Raw genomic sequence first — 22,310 nt, 5'->3', positions numbered from 1 at the left:
CAAAGTTATCTACAATAATCCACAGGCAGCAGTCCTGACTAATGGACTTAGGTCTGATTACTTCAACACTCATAGGGGAGTTATGCAGGGCTGCCCCTTATCGCCCCTTCTATTCGCTCTGGCCATAGAGCCTCTTGCTGAGGCCATAAGGGCGACGCCCACAATACGTAGTTTAGAGATTGGACAGCTGTGTCATAAAATAACCTTATACGCGGACGACATCTTGATTCTTTTGACTAACCCTGTAACATCCGTACCCAGTCTCATTGAGGTGATTGACAGGTTTAGCCATTTCTCTGGCTATAGAATCAATTTGGCTAAGTCAGAGGCCATGCCTCTCGGTACTCTTTTCACAATGCCGGCTACTGTTCCTTCCTTTCCTTTTAAATGGTCTCCTAATGGATTTGTGTATTTGGGGATCTTTATTACCCCGTCTCTCGACCAATTGTACAAAGCCAACTTCACACCCTTATTTGGCAAACTCAAACAGGACCTAGAGCGGTGGGCGTCACTTCCTGTCTCCTGGCTAGGACGCATTGCCCTGATCAAAATGAATGTGCTGCCCAGGCTATTGTATCCTATCCAAATGATCCCCGTCTTGTTCTCTAAGAGAGTACTGAAGGACATAAATGGTTGGCTCACCTCTTTCATCTGGAACAAGCGCAGACCCAGACTCAAGATGGCAGTGTTGCATCTGCCAAGCTCCAGGGGCGGCTTGGATCTACCTAATATTAGATTATATCAGCTTTCTGCCCATTTAAGATTTGTGAGCGACTGGGTTAGGGGTAAAACCTCAATCTGGTCGGATATTGAGACAGCTCTGTCACAATGCAAACTGAGCGATCTATTATTTTGTAATGATTTTAACGGAATTAAGGCCCTTTGTACAAATCCTGTAACAATCAACACCCTAAAAGCGTGGCGAATTGTCCGCCGTCTTGAGGGAAGATCGAGAATAACATCAACCTTTACCCCTATAATGAATAACCCTGCTTTCCCTCCGGGTTCTTTGGACCCCGGCTTTCAACGATGGTCTGATAAGAATATTAAGTCTCTTGGTGACCTTTTCTCGGGTGGTGAACTCATGTCGTTTGAACAGCTTACCAACAGTTACGGCTTGCCTAGACAGGATTTCTTTCGTTTTTTGCAAATACGACACTATATCACTCACAATACAACCCTTGCTGAGCACCCTGAAGTATCTGATGTTGAGAGGGTTTTGTTTGGGCAACAGCTGACGGTGTCTCTGAGTTCATTTTACCATGTGCTTAATGCTTTGACTACCACTGATGCGCAGGGGATTAGAGGTGTGTGGGAGAGGGAACTGTCGGTAACCATAGATGAAGATAAGTGGGATACCGTTTGGTCTCTCGCAAAAAGGATTTCAATTTGTACTCGGACAAGAGCAATCCAATTTAAGATTTTACACAGATTACACGTATCCCCTCACCGCAGACACCTCTTCAGCCGCTCTCTTTCCCCTGTGTGTCTTAAGTGCAAAACTGATGTAGGGACTTTAACTCACTGTTTTTGGTCCTGTTATAAGCTTCAAGAATACTGGGCTGACATTACAGGTGAACTGGGGAAAATCTTCCACGTTGATATAGAGATGGACCCTTTGTCCCTGATTCTAGGTCTTCCAAGTGACCGCCTAAAAGCGGCGGCCAACAAAAGATTGTATAACACTCTAACATTTGCAGCCAGGAAAAATATCCTCTTACAATGGATCAACGATAGGACTCCCACTGTCTGTGGCTGGCGCAAAATAGTTTTTGAACTGATTCCTCTGGAATACCTCACACACGTTATACACCACAGTGTGGGTCAGTTCTATGGGATGTGGCACCCCTTTTTGGACTATATTGGACCGGACCTTTCCGCTATCTTATTCAAAGGACTACTACACACGTGATCACCACCCGGGCGCTGTAAGACTGACTCACCACCTCTTGTATGTTATATTTTGTATCTTGTATTATGCCTTATTTAAGAGCTGTTGTGTACGTTTTGTGTTTGTACTGTTTTGTTGTTCTGTGTCTACTGTCGAGACACTGTCGTGTTAAAGGAAAATCTGCAATAAAAACAATGATGAAAAAATAAATAAATAAATAAATAAGAAGTATATAAATAAAGTGAGGAGCATACATCAGCAATTTTAGAAGCAGTGAAAGACAAACATTTTCATCAGTGACCCTCTTTCTGCCTCAGTTTTCAGACTACGTTCGGATCTTTAAAGGCACTACATGCTGGTACGTCCTCCCGTCACTGAAAACCAGCTTTGCTCATATGGTCGCTCCAACCTCCTTCATTACTGCGTGTTACTAATTAGGCGTCTGTGGAGTTAGATAGTGGATAATCTTTTGTAACAGACCCGCCTTAGGGATGAACATAAAACATTCAAATGTCACAAGACTTAAAAGTTTTGATTATATTAAATAGTTTTTGGCAGTTTTTAAAGTGTTTCAGCTGAATTATTTGTTCCCCCCTTAAAATTTCACCTCACACTTGAAATTTTGTAAATTTTAAAGGTGAAACCAAAAACTAAATCTGATACAAATATCTGAGGGTCACTTCATGCTCCTGTACCACAAGACCTTTGTTACCTGTGGTAACTCCACAGGTTGTGGTCAAAGCTGGATCCGGTGAAAATGTTGACGTAACACTGAAAATACGTCAGTATCCCCTCCGCCTCTCTTACACATAAACACACACGCACGCGCTTTTGTCCCCCATGTTTTTGTCTCCGTTTGCGTCACTCGTCCCCTTTAAAGAAAAACCTAAGTATGACTCGAACGGCGGTTTTAGAGAACTGCTGCTCATTCAAGCAACAAGTGCATTCAAACTAAACATGCACCTGGAGATCTGCTGCGCATGTGTTCAGGGATTTTTTAACTTGTTTTTATCAGCAGGAGAGAGCATGAGCTTTTATTTGCCTTTATTTACACGCGTTAGAGTCGCTTGTTTTTCCCGTGAGGGGGATGGTAGATGATTTAGCAACTATAGGCATAAAAATCACACAAATATAACTTCACTCACTGTAAACAAGTGAATGCTGTGCTCAGATCATATGCTGTATCATAAAATAGGTACTGATTTCAGTGATACTGCATATGCACTTTTAAGACTGCTTAAACTCTCCTATAATAACAAGCCCGACTGTTAAAGCTCATCTGTAGACAATATTGGGATACAAGTATTTAAAAGCTTTTTTCCTAATTCTCTTCCAACTCTGCGTCAGAGATGGGAATAAAGAGAGGGACACTCAGCAGCTGCAGCATACAGATGCAGAGCCATGATGTAAGATTTTCCACAGCCAGTGTCTGACTTCTGCAGGTACGGACCATAAAGGGCAGATATCAGCTGTTTATTCACCTGAAATGAGGGGAATTCTTAAAAGAAAGAAAAGTAAATGAAGTTTCAGCTTCAGACGAGTTGGACTTTGAAGTAGCTTTCACATCTGGCCACAAGATGGAGTTAGATCTCCTTAAAAGCCAAGTCTGGAGCCATGTGGACGCCCTGAAGTAACATCAAACCCCGAATCGGTTCTTTGTTTCGCTCATAAATGTTGTTGGCTGTGCGTGTTTAGGTTCAGAGAAGGAATGTTTGAAGATTTAAACATCATCAGACTTGTTCTGAGTCTCGCCGTCGGTGCTGCTCTGCTGGATTCACACGCTCTGGTCTTTGTTGCTCCACCTTGCTGAAAATGCGTTCCTGTTCCTTTAAGGAATTCACGGCTGTGACGTTGCTTATATTCCATATTCAGAGAAAGTCCAGCGGCGGAGTGTGGAATCTCCTCCTGTGAGTGCACTTCTCCTCTGTGGTGCTGAGCAAGAAGCAGGTAAGATCTTATTCTCATCATTACTCCTCAGACTTACTGTTAACTTCCAGCAAAAAACAAAACCAAAGACGTCTCCTGGAATTAACAGCAGCAATGTAGACATGTGCTTCTCAATTTCATTTTGACCATGTGAGAAAGTTTCCTATTGATGTATTTTAACGCAAGAGCTTCAGTTAATCATGAAAACCCTATCAACGGTGTGGTGTTTTATTATTTATTAGAGCTGATGCGAATAAATAGTTGAAACAATATAAAATATAATGAAATACTTTGTTAACTCGGTGGAAACTGACAGGGGGCTTCTTTAAAAAGTGCACGTCTGGATTTTTCTTAAATAATTTTGAAACTGTGCTGGAGTGTCTGTGTGTGCTCTTTTACGCCTGCTCCTGTGTACAAACCCAGCAGGAAATACATGAGCAGTGAACATCATCTCTTTCTCATAAGGCTAAATGTAGAGACAGGGTCGAGCAATCAACCGTGGGCTTTTTTACCCACTCTTCTTTTTTTTACACTGTCCAACCAACAGGAACAAAGAGATGCAAGTCTTGCTTCTATTTCTTCACAGGCCTTGTAGAAATAGTAAAGGGGAGGTTGGGGGGGCTCTTTTATTAGCATCGAGAGCATCTGAAAAAGTTAAAATTGTCTCACAAACGGTCAGATAAAATGTGACACAATGAATGTAAGAAACAAACCCGCCTTTTCTCTATCTTTATTGGCAGACCTGGTTTTAAAGCGCCAAAGGGGAGAATCTGGTTAGACTCTCATTAACCGAATACTGTAAATCCCCCCCCTCACAGAACGTTTTCCTTCATCATGAGCACAGAAAAGCATCCTGAATTCACATCCTCAGAGGCAGACGGGATGGGTGAGTATAGGCATTCCTTGTCTTTAATGTGAAACTTTCGATGATGAGGATGCACGCATTCCTCCACAGCGGCCACCATCCTGGCTGAAGTCGTGCCTAAAAACTCCACCACGTACGTGGAGGGATTTGTGCACGCTGCAGCTGAAAGCAGGTCATAGTGTCGGGGTCATGAGCAAGACTTCCTGCATATTTACTGTTAATCTGGAGTTTTAATGTTCATTTGTTGCTACGGAAAACACTTTTTTAATTAAGAAGAAAAGCGTCGCTCAGTTTTAACACATCCACTCAACATGTTACTTTCTCAGATGTTGCAGATGTGAAGTCGCAGGAGGAGGAAGAAGAGAAGGAGGACAGCTCATTTAGTGAAAATGGAATTCAGTCCGCTGAAGGTGTCGCAGATCCACGTATGTGTACCCACACACACACTCACACTCTCAAACACACACAAATATATATATGTATATATGTGTGTGTGTGTGGCATTGGTGCTACAGCTGTTCTTTACACGTCTTTTGTTGGGTTTTTTTGCCTGTTTCAGGAAAAAAATTGAGGAATGGTGCTACAATACTTTCATACAATGAAATAGATTATACTGGTTGAGGACAGGAAATACAGGAAACCATTTAGAGTGGCAGAAAAAGTAGAGGAGGGGGATTAAAATGTGAAAGGTCACCTGTAACCAGAGCATTTGGCCAAATCGAGCCAAATCCGGCCCTTTGCAAATCTTAATCAGGCCGTATCTTATTTTATGTTCCTGATCATTTTTTATCCACCTATTTGTAGCTGTGGCCATGCACCTCCACTGCACCTGCGAGCTAACAGGCTAGCTATCGCCGAAAGCAACAAACGGCATAATTTGCAGCTTAATTTTGTCGTTTGAATCAGCAAACCAGCAGGCATTTGGAGTGAAAGACAGGGAACTGCTGCTTCGCTGAGCTCACAAGAGGAGCGCAGCTGCAAGCGCAAAATGTTTTATCAAACCCGCTCGTAAAATGATGGAAACGTGAAGACGAGTTTCATTTTTATGCGCAGCCAGTTTCGTGGCAGGTGACTGGAATGTGTGTAACAGGTGAAACAGCAAAGATCTTTAACTGTGTTTTAAATGAAACTTCCCACGCGACCTTTCAGTTGTGACGCTCGTCTCTGCAAAAACTTGCACAAAAAAAGCAGATTTGTTATTTTGCTTTTACATCAGAGGTTTCTGGGTTTAATTAGCTAGTGTTCGTGCCGGTAGCTGTCAAATTTATGCATAAATGCTTATCTGAATACTATAAAGCCAAATAAATATTGTTGTGTACTAGCTGAGGGCTTTCTGTGGACCAAATCATTGTGAGCGAGCTCGGCAACAAGCTGTGTCTGGTATTTGCATGTCTCTCATTTTCCAGGGTTTGACATGAACTACATCAAGGTTGCACGTGACGAAGAGGTGCTTGATTGATTTGATAGGTCATCTAGCTGATTAAAGTTTCATTGACCGCGTGCCAATATAGAAAGTAAGAGAGCGGGGCCTGCAAATATGCATTCATACTGTATCTGATCAGTGGATGGTGGTTTATGTTCGGAAACGTTGTTTTTCACCAGTTAGTGAGGTGACATTTCTTGACACCAATGGTATATGGGTGCATGATGCCTCAGTGGTTAGCACCATCACCTCACAAGAACAGTGGGTTCAGACTTGTGAGGCTGTAGCTATGTGGAGTTTGCGTGTTCTCCCAGAGCTCCGGTCAATAAATGAGTGTTGATGAGTGTCCGAAGTCTTTCTGTTCCTATTGGGCAGCAGTTAATATGACACCAACCAGAGAAGTAATTGGATGAAATGGAAACATCCATCCTGGATTCTTCCTAAAATGCAGTCAGAATGCAGAAAAGGAGAGAAAGAGATGATGAAACCTTCGAGCAAAAGCTCAATCTGCCTGTGGTGTGGATGGTTCAGACAGCCCAGTATGACAGGAGCCCTCCAGAGACCCTTCCTGTTATAGCTGACCGAAAGCTTGGCCTGGCTCATCAGACCTGTTCTTACGAGACTACTGGGTCTGTTTTTATTGGGCAGGTTTAGACCCCAAACAAAGCAGTGATGCAAGAAGTAAAAACAGATTCAGCAGAACGCCTGTGAAAGAGAGGCATCGAGCCTTTGCTTTGTCTATTTAGCTGTAACATCAAAACAACATTCACTGCAAAGTCGGTTATATAGACCAACACCTCAGCGTGTTAGACATGGTAGGACTTATTAGTCTGCGATAATGTCTACAACATATATGATGAAACTGCACAGAAACGTCCCTGGGTCCGAGTCCTGTTCCTGCTGCATCACAGTGTTACAGGAAAACTTGAGGGCTGCACCAAAAACCAAAGGTTTGCACTCTGAGTCTGGAAGTAGATGAAGTCATTTCACAGAAGCCTAAATCTGTCCTCATCTCCAGCATTTGGTGTCATTAAACTCAGTCTGAGACGTCTAAAATCAGACCTTTTTAACTCCTTGTACATGGTGAACATTGGTCACAGGAACACTGATGAGAACCAGCAGGGACTCTGTCTCCATTTTCTCAGCCAGTGTCGTGTCCACACTCTGCAGTCTCTTCTCTCTTTCTTTTTTCTGGTCACAGCAGAGTGACCAGAAAAGCTCCTTCTGTTTCTGCATCATTACTCAAACCTTGTTCTTCTTGTAAATTTCTACTAGGAGCCCGATGACAGATAATACAGAATTAAATTTAGTTTTAATCTTTCATGTAGAGACCCTTTGATTAAAACTGACTGAACACACACTGTATGTAGGTATGAGAGGCTGTCTCCAGCGTGTGGTAGACATGGTCTGGTTTTAGTTCTCACTGCACGTTCGTGCTTCTGTGATAAAAGCTGCATTTTAAAAGCTCTCTTCTTGTCATCAAGCGGGCAGAAACTGTGACAACTCTGTTTCACACGATATTTTTAATGTTGAATTGTTTTGACTTTGTCATTCAGCCCTAACTCTCTAATTTCTCACTTAAAAAAAAAAAAGAACATGGTGTTACAGACAGCTCTCCTCTTTATTTCTGACTGCCACCCATCTATCTACCCCACTGGGTGCACTTCCTAAAGCCCTGCTCTGCGTCTAATGCGCAGCCTGCGGTTCACTGCTTTGAGACACTGGACTCTATATCGGGCCTCTCGGAGCTCTGTGTGTGCAAAGTTTCCATAGCACCTCTGAGCGCTTTCCACAATACAAGGCGCTGCTCTTCAGCTCATCATCAGTCACCGCCAAGACCACAGTGTGGTTTTTGGATGGAACTGAATAAGCTGGGGGGCTGGTTAACGCTTGCAAGAGGCTAGGTGAGAGGTCCTGTACATTGGGCCTTAGGACTCTGCGTGTAGGCAGATGTGGTGTTAATAAATGAAATTGCTAAATCCTGCATGGAGAAGTAGTTTGAGCTGAGCGTGTGGTTGAGAAACCAGAAAAAAAAAACCAAAAGCGGGAAAATCTTGCTTGTATAGGTGATGTAATTGGTGCTCGGCTGGCTGAGGGGACACCGAGAGGACTTTAGGTGCACTTTAACACCTTTTAACCCTTAAATTTGGATGCTTTTAAGCCTTTGTGACCAACGTGATGAACAGTCAGTCTGAAATGACTCTTCAAAGGCAGATGAGGAATTAGTGTTGTCTGTCTGAGGCGCCGGCTCACTCACCCTCTCTCTCTCCTGCCCTGGTTCTAGCCGCTGTGTAGAGGAAATGCCTTTGCCTTATCTCAAGCACACATCTTCTGAATCTCTCTGTGACACTATGCATCGGCCCAAATTAGGCTACCCACACTTTGGAGATGTGCTAGTACTAATATCTTGCTATCGACCTTAAATACAAATGTGGAAGTAAAGACGTGACTGTGTTCCACATTCTGCTCACAGCTTATCTAGCTCCTTTGTTGGAAAATGCTCTACACATTCCTGTGAAATGTCTCTCCAAATGCATATTTTGGTTGTCCCCTCCTTCCACTTTGCTCAGGTGTGATAAAGTCCGAGGCTGAGGAGATGGAAGATAACGAGCAGCTTCTCAAGGCTGAAAAAGACCAAGAGATTGTGCCTAAAGAGGAAGCAGAGGGAGGCAGTGAGGACGGGATGGAGGAAGGTTTTGATGGGGAGAGGACAGAGGAAGAGAATGATGAGGAGAGGGACATGGAAGGGGATGAAGAGGGAGATGGCCTGAGTGAGCCGCAGGACCTGTCGCTGGTGGACTACTCGCGTTACAACAGCGCGGCCCTCCCCGACGCCAGCGCAGCGGCGTCTGCCGCCAACGCGGAAGGCGCTTACGCACCTGGAGCCGGGCCGCCTCGCATCCAACCGACAGGCAAGCTCAGCTGTGACATCTGCGGCTTGTCCTGCATCAGCATTAACGTACTGCTGGTGCACAAGCGCAGCCACACGGGTAAGCAGAGGGACGCTGACCTCAAAGATCGCAGTTGTGCAATCGCCGCGCTGTTGATGGCCCTGAGGTCTCCTTTTATTGACTCTGTCAAAGCGATTAGGAACACACAATCGTGTGCTAACTGACAGATTGTGAAATAGCCTCTATTGTTGTTCATATATTCCACGCATGCACTAACTGTGTGATTTGATCGCAGCAGCAGATAGGTCAGCACATCAGACTGCAGCTGCAGTTATCGTTCTGCCCTAAAATCCTGAAATGAATGACAGATTTTCTGAAGTGATGACCTAACCAGCGTGCTCAGAGCCGAGTTATAGTATGGAAAATAATACTCATCCCACTCATGGGATTACTCTGTCAGCTTATCCATAGAACTGATATATCGAGTTATCGGCGGCGCACAAAAAATATCAAAAACGTGAAAGAAGGTCAGAAATTCTCATGTTGCTACATTTTAAATGTCTTCAAAATGAGTCACGAAGATTATTTTTGTCCCGTCTTCCATCAGTCTGACTAACAAAGCAGAGTTTAGCTTTAAGTCATCACAGACAATTATTATAATCCTGTGCTGTGAGATTATGTGATTTTAGGCTTCTGAAACTCTCAAATCTTAGTCAGAAGAATATTCTAGCAAAAAAAAATAGTGTTGGGTTTACGGTTATGATGGAGTAGATAGGGTACTTAAACATGAAAGCAAGCTATACTTATTTATATGGCACTTTTTACCCACAGATAAAAGAAGATAGATTAAGAACACACACAACTGCCCCAATAAAACAGAGTCTAGAGCAGTACATGGATTCAAAGGCGCAAATGTCCTTAGCTGGGGCAAGCACGTTACTTAAATGCTCAAGTGACTTTAGCTGACTTTTAAAAGAGATGACAGAATCGGAAAACCTCAGAGGTGAAGCAGAGCGTTCCACAGGTCGCCTGCTGTGGCCTCGAAAAGCTCGATCACCTCGTGTCCTTGGGCGGGGGCGTGGAACAAACTGTAATTTCAAGTTGTTGTTAGATCTCAGTGGGCGAGCTGAGGAGAGAAATTGAGGAAAATCCGCTAGACGCGAGGAAATCTGATGGTTAAGAAGTGAAGACGCTGAGGCGACCATACTCCCTGTAACAACCATGATCCACCGTCTGATGCAGTACTCGCTTACTTGAAAGGCTCGTGTGTCTCTGTGACATTTAATCGCGACTTTTGTTGTAAAACATACAAACATTAGAGCTGCATTTCACTGAGTAGAGCCGAGCAGTGCTAGTCTTCGTTTGGCACCCGTGAGGCTTTGTTTCTGACATGGGAAGTCATGCACAATCTGCTTGGCAATTGTGCGGTCTGAGTTGTCCGTGAGAACAGTCTTTTCTAGGTTTGGACGTTACTTTCTTCCCCTTTTAAAGATGGTGAATGATTCTGTGTTTTTTTGCAATTCATCGTAGGAACAAGAAAACAACTAAAGTCAAAAAAAATGGAAGCCAACAAATATCTGAGCTATTGCAAAATTTCCACCCAACAAGAACATAAGAATACCACAGTGGGGTTTTTTATTTTGCTTACAGGAGCCTCGCGGCAGGTGGTCGAAATCAGAATAAGTTGTGTGATTAAAGAAGCCGGTGTCGTGTGAGAATGTGCAGGATTGTTTCAAACGCTGTGTTTTTTCAGGCGAGAGGCCATTCCACTGCACTCAGTGTGGGGCCTCCTTCACCCAAAAGGGAAACCTGCTTCGCCACATCAAACTGCACTCCGGGGAGAAGCCTTTCAAATGCCCGATGTGCAGCTACGCCTGCCGGCGACGTGACGCTCTGAGCGGGCACCTGCGCACCCACTCTGGTACCAGGCAGCCACACACACACTCACACTGATAAGCTCTGATACTGTATGCACCTGCGTACAGTACCATGCTGGTTGGTTTCTCACTCCTTTTGAATCTGAGGTCTGCTGAGGCTACATGGCTTTTCCAGTAACACCTTGCCATGCATTCTCATATGGTTACACACATCACATATGATTAGCTTACTCATTCACCTCTGGAAACTTACTCATTCACTTTCAGTTCACGTGTTTCTCCTGCACGGCCTCCAATATGCACACCATCATCAGTTTTGTACGAAACCGCGTACTTAACGAAGTAATGCTTGCTTCATGCCGTTGATGTGTTTGAGTGTTTAACTGAAACCTCTGCCTCGCAGTAGAGAAGCCCTTCAAGTGCAACCATTGCAGTCGCAGCTACAAGCAGCGCAGCTCGCTGGAGGAGCACCGAGAGAGGTGCCATGTGTACATTCAGAGCAAAGGTCCCGCCGAGAGAGGTGAGCAGCGGTGCGCACACACTGTCTCACCACCACGCTTGTAAGAAGACTCCAACATGTCTCCGAGGGACACTCGGTTCACACATGCACATATAGGTGTTAAAGTTATGAAGAACGCATGCATTTCTGCAGCTCGTGCAGAAATGCACACGCTCATGCAGGTGCACACTTAACAGATCCTGTTTTTATAGCCCCATTAAAAATAACAAGCTTATGGCTACTACCCCGCACTTACAGCTAAACGGGTTATGGCTGCTGTGGCGTACAGGCTCAGCGTGCAGAAGACCACTTCTCATCTCTCTACCATCAAAGGGGAAGCTAAATAATGTAGGGCAAATGCTTCAGCCCAGCCACCCGACACAAGCAGGAACACAAACGCACACCACCTTACCTCCCCCTTCCCTCCAAATAAAAAAACAGAAAAGCCTTTATGTACTCAGAGGACAACAGCATGGTTGCAACACACAGACAATGCTCTGTTTCTGTGGTCACCAAATGTCGTAAGTTTATGCCTGATAGTGCCGTATTGGTGAGGAAGTACATCCTCATCCTGTGGTCTCCTCTCCTGTGCTGGTGAAGTAAAAAAGCAACCAGGAAGTGAGGTCAAAGGAGCGTCTGCTCTCAAATTAATATCTCGTTCCTCCCGGTGTAACTGCGCTTCTGCGCAGCTGCTGTGTTTTTTGAGTTTCTTCCTTTTTTTAAAAAAAACTCTGTGACTTCAAAGGCTGATGGACAGCTGTGCACTCATGACACTGCCTGATCAAAAAGAGAGTCTTCATTTCCTTATCTCTCTCTCTTTCTCTCTCTGTGCTCTTCTGCTGCCAAGCAGAGGACAGTCACACATCCAGGACTCAGATGGGTACTGAGCGTGCGCTGCTGCTCGACAGGCTCGCCAGCAACGTAGCCAAGCGGAAGAGTTCAATGCCACAGAAGTTTACAGGTAAGGGTATAAACACCTCAGGCCGATGAAAGCGCTCAGATTTCTCTTTAAAAATGTGCTTTTATATCTTTAAGGAATATTTAGTGGCTCCAGCTTTTATACGTATCGTTTGTCATTTTGCCTTTTGCTGCGCTTTTATGCTGCACAATGCAGAATTTGAAGTTGTCTGTCTGAGCTACTTGTTTGTCTGTCTGTCTATGCTGGCCTTCATCTGTCGCCAAAGGGGGTTTCAGGGCAGACCACCTGCCTCATACCTGCACACACCACAGAGTGGTCCCCACTGCTCCAAATTCTCTGCAGGAATTGTGTCATCGGTGGGTATTGGTAATTATTGCACGGTTAATAAAATAGTGTCATGCACATGAAACCTCTGAGTTCCATTACTAACCGCTTGTGTTTTGATTCGATCTGAGATAATTTGAGCTGGTAATTATCAGAAGTATCAGTTTCGGTAAATGGCTGACTTGCCACAGTGATTTCCCAAACTTTATGGGCGTATATATACACACACATGCACAATGATTTTCAATAGCTTGCTCTCACCTTTCTGGTTAAGACTAACACTGAGTTGTAGTTTCGCAATCGAGCTTCGAGCTGCTCGCAAAAAGCATGAGTGTTTTGGCAATTAAAAAAAAAAACCCTCCTACATCTCCATCAGGTTTACAAATGAAGTGAGATCTTTCAATATGACAACCACAGGAGGAAAAAGAGAAGTAACCACAGAGAGCAAACAAGGCGCGAGGCGAGAAACGTGAGCAGGTGTCTCTCTGTCATTACACCAGCTGCACTACAGAGGCCTTCATCTGCGTCGTATGCTTCCTCCCTGTCCCTAACTGCTGCCTCGGGATGCTGCCAGGCTTTAAAGCTGCTTTAGTCCCGTCGACCTGGCGCTTTCCAGGTTTTTGCTTTTTCCCGCCCTCGGGGGGCACGTTTTGCACTCGACTGCACGGCGGAGTGAGAAACCCAGCAAGGGTCTAAATCTTTTCCATCTGTTTTAACTGCTTCTTGCTTCCTGTGTTGTTTCTCTGCCCGTGCTGCTGGATGAGGTTTGCAAAGTCTCCTCGTGCTGAGCTCTTTCTTGTCGTCTAGGCGACAACGGCGTGTGCCTGGACCTGAGCTTTAACAGGGATCTGGTCCACCGAACTGATGTCAAGGATCCTCCGTCGGACTCCCCGGGGCCAGACGCCCATCACCAGCAACAACCGATCCACCCAGGCCCCAATGGTGACCAACCGCCTTCCCACAGGCCCTACCCCATCTCGTTAGCCCGTGGCGACATCACTCCCATGGGCCTCACCAATGGCCACAAGATGGCCATGCCGCTCCTGGGAATCCCTCACGCCTCCCAGCCTCCCCTTGGCATGGACTCTTACCACAATGACAACACCCAGATATCCCAGCCTGTCATGTACAGCTTAGGCCACCTGCTTGGGGGGCTGAATTCCCAGAACGGCATGCCTCACCCACACGCCCAGCCCATCCCCCTGTCGCCTCTTGAGGCTTTGCGAGTGATGCGAGCTGACGGGGAGACCGTGCCCGGGGCCGTGTACCCCTGTGGCCACTGCAGGGTGATCTTCCTGGACTATGTCATGTTCACCATCCACATGGGGTGCCACGGCTTCCGCGATCCGCTCGAGTGTAACGTGTGTGGCCACCGCAGTCGGGACCGTTACGAGTTTTCTTCCCACATAGCCCGTGGCGAGCACCGCCTAGAGTTGAAGTAGACTGCAGGCACAACACCAGCACTGCATGAGAAAAACAGCAGATTAACTCATATAAGTAGTGTCAGAAATGAATTCATGAAGTAGCTATCACTTTCTGCCTGTGTGTGTGTGTGTGTGTGTGTGTGTGTGTGTGTGTGTGTGTGTGTGTGTGTGTGTGTGGGTGTGTGTGTGTGGGTGTGTGTGTTGGAGAGGGAGACGTTATACGAGTGTAACGGGTTTCAGGGTGTTTTTAGTCATACTGTAGTCATCTGAAAAGATGGCCTGTAAAATGTTAATGCAGGAGCACTTCTACCTCCTTTTTCATGCATATATTTGTACTTAATGGTCCCTGCTGTAGCCGCTGTGTATATCCTAATCCTCAGTTCCATATGTTAATTCAAATGTTCCAAAAATATGAGCACTTATTACATTTATTGTGTAAATGCTTTTGTTTTTTATCAGTGTAAAGATGTAAGTAATAAAAGACAGCTCTTCCTTCGTCACACACAAGCTGCACCACGCCGAAAGACTTTTAGCTTCTCTGACAAACACTTGGCAATTCAAGACTGCAGAAAAAAAAAATCCTATTATCTCGAAGGTCACATGTCTCTTTTTTTCTCAGCTGTGGTTTTCTGAGTGTAGTTCACGGCTTCAAAGGACACATCACTCTGCTTCTCACTCCAGATATTGTACTCATTTAGCGCTCCCCACAAGTTGCTTCACAGTTTTTCACAAGACTTTTAGTCACACAAAACACACAGTGTTCAATTACATTTCTCACTTCTGTTTGATTTATACAGCACCGGTTCCCTTCACACTGTGCAGAAAAGGCCGTACAGTGAGACAGAGGTTCCATTATTACATTTAACCCTTGAAAGTACAAAACTGCACTACATGTATGGAGGACAGAGGTAAAGGAGATCGAACAAGGTGGATAAAAATTCAGTATAAAGTCAAGCTAAAGGCCTCAAAATGCGTATGGCAGCAGATGAAATCTTCTAGGTTCCATTAAATCAGGAGGGAAAAAGAGACTGATCACTTTGTTCCATGCAGTACGTGTTGACAGATTCTGAAAATGATGAAATGTATGGCTGGCTGAAGCTGCCAAAGTTAAAATAAATACATATGTAAGTAAATGGCTCAATTAATGTGGTGAATGTGTTGAAAATAAATGTAGGCCTTTCTTATTTTGGGGACTGCACAACACAACCCAATATTTCTATTTTAATTTGCTTCTGAATGTTTTTTTTAATATAATTTCTAAAAGTATTTCTGTATATTTTCTTTCGCCTTCCTGTTTATGTCCTCATTTATTTCTATATTTTCTTTCACGATGGATGCCAGAGCTACACCAGAGTCTGCAGTTAGGAACAGCTAGAGAACTGACGGTCTGAGCTAATCCAGCTCCTTGTATTGTTTAGGATCATTTGGGAAGTAAACCCTTTGCTCATTTCACTAAATGTATTAAAGAGATTCTGGTGCATTGATGCAGAATCAGCCACGATCAAAACATAGCGTAAAGAAGCAAACATGACATCAGGACTTTTAAGCAAATGTAGATGTTCGCTTAAAAAAAAACACCTACAAATGCATCAAAGCCGCCCTTTTGCTCGTCTCCTCTAACTGAAGTTTTGACGCCGTTTGTAATTATTTTGTTAATTATCTTTGATTTTGGCAGTTTTGGCCCTCCATCCATGGATGGAGGGGAGATGGTGGTGTTTGTAACGGGATCATCGCAGGATTTAATCTGACTCCATCTTGAGAAAATACAAAAACGAGTCACATGTCTCTTCACATATATGTCGTCTATGTGGCGAATGTGTCATACGTGGTCTTCTGTGTGTGTAGCTTCTATGTGAAAGTGGTTTTGTTGGACAGAGGGTGAAGGGGATTTCAAGCAAAGTGAACAATAGTTTAATTTTACATTTTTTGGGCCAGAAAAGAATGAGAGAATATGCAAATTTAAAAAAAAATCCCACTTCCCACTTATATTTCACTTCACCCACAGCAAGGAGAGAAATCAATTACGTGTGCCAGTAAAGCTCCCTGATATGGGATCTCAAAGGTGCAACAAATGTATGTGAAATTTGTGGGAATTTCTTTGTGACAAACTTCAGGAGCCTCCTCTGACAGCTAAATCTGTCTTTCCTGTTTGTATTGGGGAAGTTTTGGTGAGCACACAAAATGAGTTCTGACTAGCTAACTTAATATATGAGTGCAGGAGGGGCTGTGTGTGTGTCTGTGTGCGCGCGCGCAAATGTGGATGCACTTCGCCCCCACATGTTACTGCAGGAACTCGGCTACGCCTTGCTGCCTTCAGATCAGCAGAGGGTGTTAGCTTCATCCAGCTGCCACCTCGCTATCTGTCCTCTCCATCAGCGCCAGTTCCCTTTTCTCTCTTTGGGTTTGAAGAGAAATGACACTTGTGAGACAAACTGTCATCACAGCTTTGTGTCCATATGTCAGTATAAAAAGCCCAGTCATCCATTTCAAAAGTACAACTGCGCTGGTTCTCTTTTTCCTATTATAAGACACTGAGTTAACAGCATATGTCTTCCGAGTTATTTGATGGTGTTGAGTAAGATTGTGGCTGAAAGACATGTCAGATTATGGCAATCTAGGAAGATATGAATGTTTTCTGAAAAATCATGTCTGAGCTAAAATGAAACGTGGGAAAACGGGAATAGGGCTTATGTCGAGATAGCTTCTACCCGTGTGTGTGTGTGTGTGTGTGTGTGTGTGTGTGTGTGTGTGTGTGTGCGTGTGAGGTCCCCTTTTCACCTTAAAGACAGAATTACTCAACCAGACGAGATAGGAGTCATAAAGCATCCATGACGCAAGACCAGTCAAAATGAGATGTTTTTGGTGACATCTGCTGACTGAATTACAGGAGTTAGTGTAAGTGGAAAGACAGCCAGTAAAGTTTGAGTCATTAAACCTCAGGGCGCTTCAGATGGACAAACTGGATTCAAATTTAAATTTCACATGTTTAGTACTTTTCAGTTTTGCTCCCATAGATCGGGGGCGTCATGCGTCTCGTTTTAGCTCATGGACCACAAAACAGCCCAATTTGATCTCAACTGGGTTAGACCGCAAAAGCTATTACATAACAACCTGCATGGAAAAAACCCACCCGTCTTTATTCTTTCTTTGAATAAAGTCTCCTGAGTCATCCATTCACAACAGCATTATGAACACACAGCACGAATCTTTAAAAAATGTGATTTCAGCTACACTCTTCAGTTTTTCCACAAATGGTGAGACTGCTGCCATTTTCAATTCACTGATATCGATGGATCTCTAAGGGAAACCCGGAAAACACATAGAGATTTCTTAAATAGAAAATAAAGTTAGGGAAGCAAGGCTGAGATGAATATATTGGATGAAGGATGTTGAAGTAGAAGCTGTCAGGCAGGAGGAAAAAAAGACCTCAGAGAAGATGTATGTAGGACATGTGAAGGGTTGGTATGACAGAAGAGGATGCTGGGAATAGATGATATATATGGTGACCTCTAATGAGCTCCGCCGAAGGAAAAAGTGTTTTATGTCTTTGTGATTCAAACTATTTTTTCTGAATCCAGGGTGTCACACTCATAAACAGCCCAGTTAGAGCTTGTAAAAGTTTCAAATACGCCTCCTCTTCTTCTTTCAGCTCCAATCCTACATATCAGGACGTAAAACTAATCTCATCCTTAGCATGTCTTAAAATTAGATAAATATCATTTCTGATAAAGAACAACACATGACATTTCTGTGGAAACTAAGAATAGCACCCAGGTGCTTGTATGAACACCTGTGTTAAAGCAGATGTTTTAGATCATTCAGCCGTGTGTTAATTCAGTGCCAAAGAGGACAAACATCAGCAATGATCCATCAGTCTGGGAAGAGTTCGAAGACCATCTCCAAATAAATTGAAATCCATCGTTCTAGAGTGAGAAACATTATTCGCAGATGACACCTGCCAGTCTTCCCAGTCTACATAATTCAATTTATAACTAAAATTCAGAGAGCTGTGTGTAATAATACCGTGTAATAATATGCTGTGCTGCTGTTCATCTGAGGGGTTTTTTATGTGTTGATATGTAAAACCTTGGAAATGAGGGTGTTAGCCCTCACACATCGCTGATGGTTCACACTGGTGGTTTGAAGGTGAGGTTTGTGCAAATCCCGTTTGTATGCTGCCTGTTTTTAAATCTTTATGATTTCGTTGATGCACTAAACTGATAATGAACAAAGAAATGGAAAAATATTTGAAAGAAGCTGTTTGAAGTCAGAGAGAGAACGTATGAAAAGCAGGGTCGGTACCAATAACAGAAAGTAGATGCTTATCTGTCAAAGTGTTAAACTTGTGTAATAGTTGTGATGAGCTACAAACTGAGATGTGATTAGCGTTGTTTACGAAACATTTGGGTTTGTGTTTCTCTCTCTGTCTTTTTTTATTTTATTTCTATGTAATCAGGTTTATTTAGTAATTAAATTGTCATTACTGTCATTATCCATTATTGTTATTATTTATTTATGTATTTATTTTGGTACTCATTTTTAGTAAATAATAATTTTAAAAAAAGCAAATGAGCAAAAATAAAACGTTGTCATTACATTATGAATTTCAAATGGTACATTTATTTACTGAGCTCCTGTTTGTATTATACTTGACTTTTTACTTTGTCTTCTATTTTGTTATATGTAGGTTTGCGCTTATTGAGCTCCCCTTTTTTTAATGAAAGTTTATATTTTATTCTATTTAATTGAGCTCCTTTCTTTTGCGTGTTTTTTCCCATTATGACCATTTTTGTCTTTTAATATTTTATGATATTGTGTTGACCTGTTTTGGCCGCTGTCACACGGGAATCTCGCATCTTTTGTTATCTTATTATTAATGTTTCATTATTTATTTTAGGTCCGGACGCCGGATGGTGAAATAGCTTGTAATTCCTGCTGTTAGCCACCCCCAAGATGTCCTGCAGATGGCGCTGTTGAGACGCGGTTGAGACGCGGTTGATGCCGGGCGCATACAGCGGTTTGGGCCGACGTGATGCGCGGGGTTCGTGTAAAGAACACAGTGGACCGGGGCAGGAGGCCGTGCGGGCGTCTGGTTCGTGGAAATCGAGTCGTCACTGCCTGAAAACACGCGCTGAAAAGGCGCTTCCTGCTCAACAATAACTTGCTACCTTTGCTGTGACTTTTACTCCGGCGAAGATCTGAGCATGCGCACTTATGTATGGGACGGGGAGGACATCACGGAAAATCTACTAGAAGCACCACAAACGCAGAGATTTCGGCTCTCCGCTGCACTAAAACTGCACGACGTGGGCGGCCCGTGACCATGCCTAGAGCGGCGTTAAGATGCGGGACGACCGCCTGACAGGCCTGGCCTGGGTCTGAGCCGTTGCCGGGAGGGGAAATCTATTTCTTCATATGGGAGCAGCATGCGGGAAATGGTCGGAGGTTGCTGCGTGTGTTCCGACGAGCGAGGCTGGGCTGAGAATCCGCTGGTGTACTGTGATGGACACGGCTGCAGCGTCGCCGTTCACCAAGGTAACATTAGCTGCTGTTAGCGTGTGATTCCCGGGCAGCCGGAGCGGCTCTAGCTTGCGGCCGGAGGCGTTGGTCCTCCCTGCCTACGTGCGTGTTCTGTGTTCGTGCGGGAGGGGCGGGTAGGTAAGCGTGCTGTTGTTGCTTCCTCTCCGCACACTTGATTGATCGCGCAGGGCCGAGCGGCGTGACACCGAGCCCGGATGGCGCCTCGAGGTCCGTGCGTCGCGGACCGTGCGGCACGCTGCGACGCGTTCGCGAGGCCGTGTTCGTTCGGACAGCAGCGCGTGTCCACTTGCTTTGTTGCATTCGAGCGATTTGAAGTGGGACCTCACGCAGGATGGCTACTCTGAGTGAGGATCAGCCCTCTGATCTCAGTGATGCTGTGACGGTGTTGGTGCACAAATGTGCCAAAAAGACAAAAAGAAATTTGTGCCCAAACTGAAAAAGTGCAGAAGATTCTGATCCAGAGAGGTGCTGATGCAGGAGGCTGATTTCAGGGCTGTCCCAGTCAAATTAAAGCTTTATGTCAAAGTGGAATGAAATAGGATTATAAGGTTAATCCGATCAGGATGACAGCAGCACCTCTCACCACTGACAGGGAGAGATGTTAAACTTAGAAAGAGAAAAGTTAAAACATAAAATCAGCTTGAAATCATTTTCTATTCATCTGTTAAAGCAGGATGGCTGTGCCAAGTGTCAAGTCAGTATTATCTTGAGTAGTATTCTTGGACAGGTACTGCCAGCTTTACTAGTATTTATTAAAGTATTTATAGAGCTTGGCAAGTCGTTTCAATCATAAAAAGTGAAATATTATTTCCAGAAAACGTGAAACTTTTAAACACTGTTAAAGGTACAAATTGTTGACCCTCGGGCTGTTCAGCATCTGTCCTGTGAATGAATGAATGACTCATTAAATGTGCATGTTTTCATTTGTACCTGTAGTTTACATTAAAAGACAGGTGTGTTACCGTGGGTCGTGCCGGTCCAGTTTGACACTCCCGTGCTTGTGTGTTTGTCGCAGCATGCTACGGCATCGTGCAGGTGCCAACTGGCCCGTGGTTCTGTCGGAAGTGTGAGTCACAGGAGCGGGCGGCACGTGTGGTGAGTACGCCAACACGAATGACACAATTTATTCATTCATTCCTGCTTCACCTTCACCTACAAGCAGTCTGCCTCAGGTGTACTGAGCCAGCTTGTCCCATACTGATGCCCTAAAGCTGAGTTAAACGAATAAGCTGGATTCCTCTGTGTTTATGTGTGAAGCAGCCTCAGGCGTGATTTAAACATTGCTTTCCTACGTTTCTTAAGTAAAATCGAACATAAAAGAAATGTACACATTAACTGAAACTGTGTTTATTATTAAATAATAACTTTCAGTGAGGACTTTTTCTCCCTTCATGGTTTTTTTGGACTAGTCTGATTTTAGTCTATTCATTTCAATTCATTTTTTTTCATATAACATCAACTCACAACACTTCCCACAGCAAGGTTCTTTATACTACACGGTAACAACCGTATAATATAAGAGCGAAAACCCCACAGCTAACAGATGATCCCGTACGAGCAGCATTTGGCGACGGTGGGAAGGAAGAACTCCCTTTTGACAGGAACAGACCTCCAACAGAACCAGGCTCAGGGAGGGGCGGGGCCATCTGCCATGACCAGATGGGCTGGCGAGGGGAGAAAGAAGATCGTAGAGGATAAAATAGAAACTGTCTTTGCATCTGCAAGAGTTAAAACGGATTTTAACTTTGATGTGTCACAATTATCAGCTGACTCTGGATTCTCCTGATTCTCCTTTTTACAGTCTGTGGACAGCAAGAGCTGTTTGATTCCTTCTTTACATATATATAGACACCAAATAAGGGCAGGGCTTGTTAAAAAAGTGAGCAAAATCATAGGACACGACAACATGTTACTCTTAATTTTTCAATTCAATTCAGTTTTATTTATATGGCGCAAATCACAACAGCGGTCGCCTCAAGGTGCTCAGTACTCAAAGGTAAAGACCCAACAATAAAGCCTTGAGCCCACCTATCAGCTGTCCTCCTCCTGTGTGTGGAGGTGGTTACAGCTCACGTGCACATGCGCTGCCTGCAGAGTGGAGCTGAGTAGCGACAGATGAAGTGAACTATAAATTAAAAAGCTTGATGACAACACATTTTATTACAAGAAGCGCAATAAAAGCCATAAACTGAGGCAGAGATATACAGAAAAGCTGATGTCATAGGCGCAAAATAAAGCCTCTGAACTGTTACTTCCTCTATATTATGTTAGCTTAGAACTGCATCGAATAGACTGACCCACTGTTTCCTGTATCTGCCCTAACGTTTGGAGTCATGGTCAGACAGATATCCACTCCAACAAGCTCCGCTCTCTCCCGTGTCTCCTCAGAGGTGTGAGCTGTGTCCCCACAAAGATGGCGCCCTCAAGAGGACAGACAGCGGAGGTAAATATCATCATGTTCCCGCTCACTCTTCCCGAGGGCATAACCGAGTGCGCATTTCCACTCGAGTCATTCCGAGTCTTGTCATATCGTTGATCCGCTGCCAATCTCTCCTCCAATCAGGCTGGGCCCACGTCGTGTGCGCACTCTACATCCCCGAGGTGCAGTTCGCCAACGTCCTCACCATGGAGCCTATCATCCTGCAGTATGTCCCACACGAGAGATACAACAAGGTAGGGATGCACGCTGTTTGAGCGGGAAAGTTGGACTAGTCTACAGGAAGTTAGAGG

At 44.2% G+C, this 22,310-nt stretch overlaps 2 protein-coding genes across 5 annotated transcripts in view; both read left to right on the top strand.

Moving 5' to 3' along the window:
- LOC146573314 (zinc finger protein Aiolos-like) overlaps positions 1-15,200 on the top strand; it is a 42,748-nt gene extending 27,548 nt beyond the window's left edge. For 2 of the 4 annotated variants that reach the window (XM_085278058.1, XM_085278057.1), the window contains exons 3-10: positions 3,764-3,838; positions 4,636-4,703; positions 5,009-5,107; positions 8,676-9,095; positions 10,750-10,917; positions 11,277-11,393; positions 12,223-12,333; positions 13,423-15,200. In XM_085278058.1, coding sequence (XP_085134184.1) covers positions 4,652-4,703; positions 5,009-5,107; positions 8,676-9,095; positions 10,750-10,917; positions 11,277-11,393; positions 12,223-12,333; positions 13,423-14,057 — 1,602 coding nt within the window. In that variant the 5' untranslated portion in view covers positions 3,764-3,838; positions 4,636-4,651 and the 3' untranslated portion in view covers positions 14,058-15,200. Of the gene's footprint in view, positions 1-3,521; positions 3,839-4,557; positions 4,704-5,008; positions 5,108-8,675; positions 9,096-10,749; positions 10,918-11,276; positions 11,394-12,222; positions 12,334-13,422 lie in introns of those variants that run through there. The other 2 variants (XM_085278056.1, XM_085278055.1) reach the window with 2 other exon arrangements.
- A 3,891-nt stretch (positions 15,201-19,091) lies between these two features.
- LOC146573313 (protein AF-17-like) overlaps positions 19,092-22,310 on the top strand; it is a 33,464-nt gene continuing 30,245 nt past the window's right edge. Inside the window, exons 1-4 of the mRNA XM_085278048.1 lie at positions 19,092-19,574; positions 20,596-20,675; positions 21,969-22,023; positions 22,144-22,253. Of these exons, the coding sequence (XP_085134174.1) occupies positions 19,466-19,574; positions 20,596-20,675; positions 21,969-22,023; positions 22,144-22,253 (354 nt within the window). The 5' untranslated portion in view covers positions 19,092-19,465. The remainder of the gene's footprint in view (positions 19,575-20,595; positions 20,676-21,968; positions 22,024-22,143; positions 22,254-22,310) is intronic.

This window comes from Mchenga conophoros, linkage group LG6 (genome assembly GCF_057382185.1).
Source record: "Mchenga conophoros isolate Kocher_MC1m ecotype Shallow Benthic linkage group LG6, M_conophoros_male_GT1.1, whole genome shotgun sequence".
In the NCBI taxonomy this organism is placed as follows: domain Eukaryota; kingdom Metazoa; phylum Chordata; class Actinopteri; order Cichliformes; family Cichlidae; genus Mchenga; species Mchenga conophoros.
The sequence above is the reverse complement of the archived record's forward strand: the minus strand, read 5'-3'. Positions and strand labels throughout refer to the sequence as shown.